Source organism: Salvelinus sp. IW2-2015, unplaced genomic scaffold, assembly GCF_002910315.2.
Source record: "Salvelinus sp. IW2-2015 unplaced genomic scaffold, ASM291031v2 Un_scaffold3044, whole genome shotgun sequence".
Lineage (NCBI taxonomy): Eukaryota > Metazoa > Chordata > Actinopteri > Salmoniformes > Salmonidae > Salvelinus > Salvelinus sp. IW2-2015.
The window spans coordinates 150,770-160,398 of record NW_019944336.1 but is presented as its reverse complement, the minus strand read 5'-3'; the positions used below and the strand labels follow the sequence as shown (position 1 = coordinate 160,398).

At 45.1% G+C, this 9,629-nt stretch overlaps 1 protein-coding gene across 1 annotated transcript in view; it reads right to left on the bottom strand.

Annotated features, from left to right (window-relative positions):
* LOC112075248 (ubiquitin carboxyl-terminal hydrolase 33-like) overlaps positions 1–9,629 on the bottom strand; it is a 61,185-nt gene that overhangs the window by 17,152 nt on the left and 34,404 nt on the right. Inside the window, 6 exon segments of the mRNA XM_070440831.1 lie at positions 431–502; positions 505–572; positions 574–597; positions 2,572–2,758; positions 6,334–6,514; positions 9,202–9,247. Of these exon segments, the coding sequence (XP_070296932.1) occupies positions 431–502; positions 505–572; positions 574–597; positions 2,572–2,758; positions 6,334–6,514; positions 9,202–9,247 (578 nt within the window).

Below are 9,629 nucleotides of genomic sequence, written 5' to 3'. Positions count from 1 at the left end.
ATCTCTGTTAACATGGATTCATTTTGTCTCCCCCCCCCAGTTGCTTTGACAGCTGAGCGATTGACTGACTGACTGGCAGACTGGCTGGAAGAACTGGCTGGCTGGCTGACTGCTGGCAAGGCTGAGACGGCTGGCAGACTGGTGGAGACTGATGCTGGAGACCTGGCGCTGTGCAGACTCTGCGCTGACTGGCTGGACTAGATGGCTGGCAGACTATGCTGGCAGACTGGCTGGCAGACTGGCTGCAGAGACTGGCTGGACAGACTGGCTGGCAGACTGGCTGGGACTGCGCAGACTGGCTGGCAGACTGGCTGGCAGGACTGCTGGCTGCTGGCTGGCTGGCTGATTCAGATAGAGAGAAAGATGTATAAATGTCTGATAGAGACCAGTCATGGATAGGTGGAAAGAGAAAAGTCCATAGCTCCCGTACCTCCGTGTGAACAGAGGAAGTCGTCGTTGGAGATGGGTCCAGGCTCAGCGAAGGTCTTGAACTTGTTGAGCACTGTCTGGAGACGTAGAACTGTAGCAGACTGGGCTCCGTCACGCTGAGTAGACCCGTCACCTCCCTATCCTTTATGCGCCTCTTCATTGCTCTTCCTGGAGGGACACAAACAGGACCATTAGTAGCCGTGAGCTAAATAAAACTAAATGACGTGGTCTGTACCAGAGCACGGAAACTTCCTGTTTACAGAAAACAAGAAAATGATCATCTGCTGAAACTGGCACTGCCTCCAGAGAGAGGGCTAAATCCTGGCAGATTGAAAATATGTTGGCTGCTGTTGTCTAGAGGAAGGATGTCGTCCACTGGGTAGGATTAAGTCTTATTCTGTTGATGTCTAGAGGAAGGATGTCGCCCCACTGGGTAGGATTAAGTTATATTTCTGTGATGTGCTAGAGGAAGGATGTCGCCCACTGTGTAGGATTAAGTCTTATTATTGTTCTTAGTGTGGTGGTTTTATGCTGTGTTGCTTGTGGATAGAAGAGGACTTTATAATACACTCCTAGAGGAGGAGGACGTAGTTATAATACCACTCCTAGAGAGAGGAGGACGTAGTTATATACCACTCTAGAGGAGGAGGACGTAGTTAAATACCACTCTAGAGAGAGGAGACGTAGTTAGTAATACCACTCCTAGAGGAGGAGGACGTAGTTATAATACCACTCCTAGAGAGGAGGACGTAGTTATAATACCACTCCTAGAGAGGAGGACGTAGTTATAATACCACTCCTAGAGGAGGAGGAGTAGTTATTTAATTACATCCTAGAGGAGGAGGAGTAGTTATAATACCACTCCTTAGAGGAGGAGACGTAGTTATAATACCATCCTAGAGAGGAGGAGTAGTTATAATACCACTCCTAGAGGAGGAGGATGTAGTTATAATACCACTCCTAGAGAGGAGGACGTAGTGTTAATACCACTCTAGGAGGAGAGGACGTAGTTAATATAATAACACTTCCTAGAGGAGGAGGATGTAGTTAATAAATACCACTTCCTTAGAGGAGAGGACGTAGTTATTAATAGCCACTCCTAGAGGAGGAGGACGGTAGTATAATACCACTCCTAGAGCAGGAGACGTATTACTAATACCACTCCATAGAGGAGGAGGACGTAGTTATAATACCACTCCTAGAGGCAGAGGACGTAGTATAATACCACTCCTAGAGGAGGAGACGTAGTCTATAATGACCACTCTAGAGAGGAGGACGTATTATAAGAACCACTCCTAGAGGAGGAGACGTAGTTATAGATACCACTCCTAAGGAGAGGACGAGTTATAGATACCACTCCTAGAGGAGGAGACGTAGTTATAATACCACCTCCTAGAGGAGGAGGACGTAGTTATAATACCACTTTCCAGAGGAGGAGGACTAGTTTAAGACCACCAATAGAGGAGGAGGGATGTATATAATACCACTCCTATGGAGGAGGAAGGATGTAGTTAATAGATACACTCCTAGAGGAGAGAGGTGTAGTTATAAATACCCACTCCTAGAGAGGAGGATGTAGTTATTAATGACCACTCCGTAGAGGAGGAGGACGTAGATTATAATACCACGCCTGAGGAGGAGGATGTGTTATAATACCACTCCTCAGAAGGAGTGGAGTGACGTGAGTTTATAAGTACCACTCTAGAAGAGGAGGACTGTGTATAATACCACTCCTAGAGGAGGAGGATGTAGATTATAATTACCACTCCTAGAGGAGAGACGTAGTTATAATACCACTCCTAGAAGGAGGAGGACTGTAGTTAAATACCACTCCTAGAGGAGACGTAGTTATAATACCACTCCTAGAGAGGAGGACGTAGTATAATACCACTCCTAGAGGAGGACGATTATATAATACCACTCCTAGAGGAGGAGGACGTAGTTATAATACCACTCCTAGAGGAGGAGGACGTAGTATAAATACCACTCCTAGAGGAGGAGGAGATGTAGTTATAATACCACTCCTAGAGGAGGAGACGTAGTTAAATACCACTCCTAGAGGAGAGGACGTAGTTATAATACCACTCCTAGAGGAGGAGGATGTTAGTTATAATACCACTCCTAGATATGCTGTTGTCTTACTTGTAGAACAGGACGTAGGCCTCAGCGTTCTGGACGCAGGACTCTGACACCTCGGTGACGCTCTGGTCATCAAACTCATACCACAGGTTGTTCAGGTCATTCCTGCAGTAGGCTATGTAGTGCCACCTGGGGAAAGAGAAGAAGAGGTTGTTCAGGTCATTCCTACAGTAGGCTATGTAGTGACCACCTGGGAGAGTAGGAGGAGGGAAGGAGGAGGGTAGGAGGAGAGGAGGAGAGAGAAGAGGGAGAGGAGGAGAGGAGAGTAGGAGGAGAGGAGGATAGGGAGAGGAGGAGAGGATAGGGAGAGGAGGGGAAGAAGAGGGATAGGAGGGAAGGAGGGAGAGAGAGGGAGAGAGGAGGGAGAGAGAGGGTAGGGAGAGGAGGAGGATGAGGAGGAGAGAGGAGGGAGGAGAGGAGGAGAGGAGGGGATAGGGAGAGGAGGAGGATAGGAGGAGAGGGGAGGATGAGGAGAGGGAGAGGAGGATAGGGAGGAGGAGGAGGATAGGGAGAGGAGTAGGGAGGGAGGGAGAGGAGAAGGGAGGTTAACATGGGGTTTGCAAGATGAGAAAAGGATAAACAATCCCCATAAAGTTGATTACTTTATAAAATGGTGAAAGCCCTCAAGGTCCACGCTAGAACAAGTTTCTATCTGTCAATCCGATCCCTCTGTCTACCTCCATAAGAACAGACCTTATCTCAGAGGGGGGGTGGCCTGAACGAACACTCACTGCTGCGGTGCCATGGTGACAGATGACGGACAGCAGGTCATAGAGAGGTGTGGCGGAACTATCCTTGGCCAGGAAGAGGCTGCAGGTCCAGGCCCTCCAATGGGAAGGAGACGTGAGTCCCGATCTTAGTGGAGAACATCAGCTCGTGTCTAAACCGCTTAGCAGTGGATACACAAAATCTGGAAGGGAATTAAAACAAATGATTTAATACTTATATTGAATTGAAAGTGTAACTGAATAATACCTTGCCTGGTTTAGTAGCAGGTAGCCTAGCGATTAGAGCGGTGGGCCACTAACCCGAAAGGTGGCTGGTTCGAATACCCGAGCCGACAAGGTGAAAAATCTGTAAGCAAAACACTTCAACCTAAATTGCTCCAGGGACGCCGTAGTACTATGGCTGACCCTGTAAAACAACACAATTCACTGCACCTATCTGATGTATGTGACAATAAATCACACACACACACCACACACACACACACACACACACAGTAGAAAATTGCCAACAAGGAAAAGAGTACGTCGTAGAATGACATTGTATGCTATAGCGTTAAGACCGGAACTACGGGCCTAGCCCGAACTATGAAAAAACAGCCCCGACCAAACTTTATAGTTGTATATAGTTATAGTTGTTACAGTTTATAGTTATAGTGTATAAGTTTATAGCACTATTACTAAACAAAGTTGGCACTATACTAAATAAAGTTGGCACTAATACTAAATAAAGTAGGCTACTATGCATGGGGGCAGGTCGCGTTCTCCTGGCATCCGCCAAACCCAGATTCGTCCGTGACTGCCAGATGTTGTGACCTCTCGGCCGAGCTGTTGTTGCTCCTAGACGTGTTCCACAATAACAAAAAAAAGTTTTCACAATAACAGCACTTAGAGTTCACCGGGACATCTAGCTGGGCAGAAATTTGACAAACTGACTTGTGCATGTTGTAAATCCCTGAGGTTTTCATACGGGACATTCTACTGCCAATGTTTGTCTAGGAGATTGCCATGGCTGTGTGCTCAATTTTATACACGGCAGGTAGCCTAATGGTGGTAGAGCGTTGGACTAGTACCGAAAGGTTGCAAGATCGAATCCCTGAGCTGACAAGTTGGACAAATTCTGTCGTTTCTGCCCTGAACAAGGCAGTTAACCCCCGCTGTTCCTAGGCCGTCTTGTAATAAAAATTTTGTTTCTTAACTGACTTGTTAATATAAAGGTTAATAAATAAAAATACCTGTCCAGCAACGTGTGTGGCTGAAATTGAACCCACTAATTTGAAGGGGTGTCCCATACTTTTGGCCATGTAGTGTATATACAGCTCATTCTGGAAAGTATCAGACCCCTTGACTTTTTTCCACATTTTGTTACGTTACAGCCTTATTCTAAAATATATATATATTTTGTCCTCATCAATCTACAACACACCAAAATGAACAAAGCAAAAACAGGATTTTAAAATGTTTGCAAAATTATATACTTTTTTAAACTGAAAATATCACATTTACATAAGTATTCAGACCCTTTACTCAGTACTTTGTTGAAGCACCTGTGCAGCGAATTACGAGCCTGAGATCTTCTTAGGTATGACGCTACAAGCATTGGCACATCTTAGTATATGGAGTTGTTCTCCACTTATCTCTGCAGATCTTTCAAGCTCTTAGGTTGGACTGGGGAGCAATCGCTGCAGCAGGCATATTTCAGGTCTCTCCAGTAGGATTTCGCATCGGGTTCAAGGTCCCAGGCTCTGGCTGGTCCCAAACCTGCGGGAGAGACGTTGTCCTAACACACTCCTGCATTGGTCTTGGTTGAATGTACTTAGGTCGTTGTCCTCTGGAAGGTGAACCTTCACTGCTGGGGAGCAGGTGTTCGAATCAGACATCTTCTGTACCTTGCTTACCATTGGCATCTTTCCCTCGATTAAACTAGTTCTGGCAGGACCCTGAAGCTAAGAAAACATCCCCACAAGCATGATGCTGCACCACCATGCTTCACGGAGGATGGTGGCCAATTTTCCTCCAACGTAAGGCTCTGAATTTCAGGCCAAATGTTCAATCAATCGGTTATCATCAGACCAGAGATTCTTGTGTCCCTTTTGCACAACTCACAAGCGGGGCTGTCATGTGCTGCATGAATGGTTCCTTGGATTGCGTTCTCCATCTAACCACAGAGAACCTCTTGAGTTCGTCAAGAGTGACCATCGGGGTTCTTGGTCACCTCCCTGGAGCCAAGGCGCTTCATCCCCGATGCTCAGTTTGGGGAGGGGCGAGCGCCAGGCTCTAGAAGATCTTGGTGTTTCCAAACTCTTCCATTTAAGAATATAGGAGTCCACTGTTTATGGGACCTTATTAATTGCTGCAGAAACGTATGTAGGTAGTATCCCTCCCCAGATCGGTGTGTCTCAACCACAATCCTGTAGGAGCTCACGGGACAATTCCTTCAACCTCATGTCTTGGTTTTTTTGCTCTGACATGACTGTCAACTGTGGGACCTTATATAGGACAGGGTGTGCCTTTCCAAATCATGTCAATCAATTGAATTACCACAGGTGCACTCCAATCAAGTTTGTAAAACATTCTCAAGGATACAATGGAAACAAGATGCACCTGAGCTCAATTCAGTGTCTCATAGCAAAGGTCTGAAATACTTATGTAAATAAGATATTCAGTTTATTTATTTTATTCTAAAAACCCTGTTTTCGGCTTTTGTCATTATGGCGTATTGTGATGTCGGATTATTGGGGTTGTATTATGTGAGTCATGTCATGATGGTAGAGGTATTGGAGGGAGAGGAGGAGGATAGGGAGAGGAGGAGGATAGGAGGAGGAGGAGGGAGAGGGAGAGGAGGAAGGAGGTTAACATGGGGTTTGCAAGATGAGAAAAGGATAACAATCCCCATAAAGTTGATTACTTTTATAAAATGGTGAAAGCCCTCAAGGTCCACGCTAGAACAAGTTTCTATCTGTCAATCCAGATCCCTCTGTCTACCTCCATAAGAACAGACCTTATCTCAGAGGGGGGGGTGGCCTGAACGAACACTCACTGCTGGCGGTGCCATGGTGACAGATGACGGACAGCAGGTCATAGGAGGTGGTGTGGGCGGAACTATCCTTGGCCAGGAAGGGCTGCAGGTCCAGGCCCTCCAATGGGAAGGAGACGTGAGTCCCGATCTTAGTGGAGAACATCAGCTCGTGTCTAAACCGCTTCAGGTGGATACACAAAATCTGGAAAGGGAATTAAAACAAATGATTTAATACTTATATTGAATTGAAAGTGTAACTGAATAATACCTTGCCTGGTTTAGTAGCAGGTAGCCTAGCGATTAGAGCGGTGGGCCACTAACCCGAAAGGTGGCTGGTTCGAATACCCGAGCCGACAAGGTGAAAAATCTGTAAGCAAAACACTTCAACCTAATTTGCTCCAGGGACGCCGTAGTACTATGGCTGACCCTGTAAAACAACACAATTCACTGCACCTATCTGATGTATGTGACAATAAATCACACACACACACACACACACACACACACTCTTCATGGCCAAAAGTATGTAGACACCTGCTCGTCGAACATCTCATACAAAATCATGGAATATGGAGTTGGTCCTTCGTTGCTATAACAGCCTCCACTTTTCTTTCTTTGATGTTGGAGTCGGCATTCCAATTCATCCCAAAGGTGTTCGATGGGGTTGAAGTCAGGGCTCTGTGCAGGGCAGTCAAGTTCTTCCACACTGATCTCGACAAACCATTTCTGTATGGACCTCGCTTTTTGCAAAGGGGCATTGTCATGCTGAAACAGGAAAAGGCCTTCCCAAAACTGTTGCCACAAAGTTGGAAGCACAGAATAGTCTAGAATGACATTGTATGCTATAGCGTTAAGACCGGAACTACGGGGCCTAGCCCGAACTATGAAAAACAGCCCCCGACCAAACTTTATAGTTGTATATAGTTATAGTTGTTATAGTTTATAGTTATAGTTTATAGTTTATAGCACTATACTAAACAAAGTTGGCACTATACTAAATAAAGTTGGCACTATACTAAATAAAGTAGGCACTATACTAAATAAAGTAGGCACTATGCATTGGGGCAGGTCGCGTTCTCCTGGCATCCGCCAAACCCAGATTCGTCCGTTGGACTGCCAGATGTTGTGACCTCTCGGCCGAGCTGTTGTTGCTCCTAGACGTTTCCACAATAACAAAAAAAAGTTTTCACAATAACAGCACTTAGAGTTCACCGGGACATCTAGCTGGGCAGAAATTTGACAAACTGACTTGTGTTGTGAACATGTTGTAACCCTGAGGTTTTCAGTACGGGACATTCTACTGCCAATGTTTGTCTATGGAGATTGCATGGCTGTGTGCTCAATTTTATACACGGCAGGTAGCCAGTGGTTAGAGCGTTGGACTAGTAACCGAAAGGTTGCAAGATCGAATCCCTGAGCTGACAAGGTACAAATCTGTCGTTCTGCCCCTGAACAAGGCAGTTAACCCGCTGTTCCTAGGCCGTCATTGTAAATAAGAATTTGTTCTTAACTGACTTGTAATATAAAGGTTATAAAAAATACCTGTCAGCAACGGTGTGGCTGAATTGAACCCACTAATTTGAGGGGGTGTCCGCATACTTTTGGCCATGTAGTGTAATATACAGCTCATTCTGAAAGTATTCAGACCCCTTGACTTTTTCACATTTTGTTACGTTACAGCCTTATTTTAAAATATATATATTTTTGTCCTCATCAATCTACACACACACAAAATGACAAGCAAAAACAGGATTTTAGAAATTTTGCAAATTTATACTTTTTTTAAACTGAATATTCACATTTACATAAGTATTCAGACCCTTTACTCAGTACTTTGTTGAAGCACCTTTGGCAGCGATTCCAGCCTCGAGTCTTCTTAGGTATGACGCTACAAGCTTGGCACACTTGTATTTGGGGAGTTTCTCCATTATTCTCTGCAGATCCTCTCAAGCTCTGTCAGGTTGGACGTGGGAGCATCGCTGCACAGCTATTTTCAGTCTCTCCGAGATGTTCGATCGGGTTCAAGTCCAGGCTCTGCTGGTCCACTCGAAGACTTGTCCTGAAACACTCCTGCATTGTCTTGGTTGTGTACTTAGGGTCGTTGTCCTTCTGGAAGGTTCTCCCATCTTCCACAGAGGAACTCTGGAGTTCTGTCAGAGTGACCATCGGGTTCTTGGTCACCTCCCTGACCAAGGCGCTTCTCCCCCGATTGCTCAGTTTTGGCCGAGCGGCCAGCTCTAAGAAGAGTCTTGGTGGTTCCAAACTTCTTCCATTAAGAATGATGGAGTCCACTGTGTTATTGGGGACCTTTAATGCTGCAGAAATGTGTTGGTACCCTTCCCCAACACAATCCTGTCTAGGAGCTCCACGGACAATTCCTTCAACCCTATGTCTTGGTTTTTTGCTCTGACATGGACTGTCAACTGTGGGACCTTATATAGACAGGTGTGTGCCTTTCCAAATCATGTCCAATAATTGAATTTACCACAGGTGGACTCCAATCAAGTTGTAGAACATCTCAAGGATGATCAATGGAAACAAGATGCACCTGAGCTCAATTTCATGTCTCATAGCAAAGGGTCTGAATACTTATGTAAATAAGATATTTCAGTTTATTTTTTTTATCTAAAACCTGTTTCGCTTTGTCATTATGGGTATTGTGATGTCATTCTTGTGTATTGTGATGTCATGAGGGTATTGTGATGTCCATGATGGGTATCGTGTGTAGATTGAGAGGAAAATAAACTATTCTCATTTAAGAATAAGGTGTAACGTAAATTATTGTTGGGGAAAAAGTCAAGGGGTCTGAATACTTTCCAAATGTCTGTATATACTGTAATATAGCTGTAATATGAGCCTCGTGGCTTTTCTAAGTGTTTGAACACTCACCTCTGGTACACTCTGAACTTTGCAGGATTTCACTCCATTCCGTAATCTATGCAGAGAGAACCACGTCTTTATTAAATCTTTTATTCATGTTTCTGAGTTAAACCAGAAGAGTTCCATTCAGTCATCTATGTAATGATTTACATATCTTTTGTTGTTGGGAGGGGGGGGGGTGTTCGGGTACTCACTTCTTGAGCATTTCTCACAGCTGTACATGTTGTACGCTAGGAACAACACAGTCAGTACACGCTCTGACAGTACCAACTAGCATACGACCAGTCAACATTCAAGTCGCCATCACGTACAGAGACAGTCAGTACACTCTGAAACAGTACCAGAGACCTCAAGCCATCACAGGGTCAAGAAGACAGTCAGTAACACTCTGAACAAGGTACCAGAGACCTCAAGATACGGTTACAGAAGAGAGACAG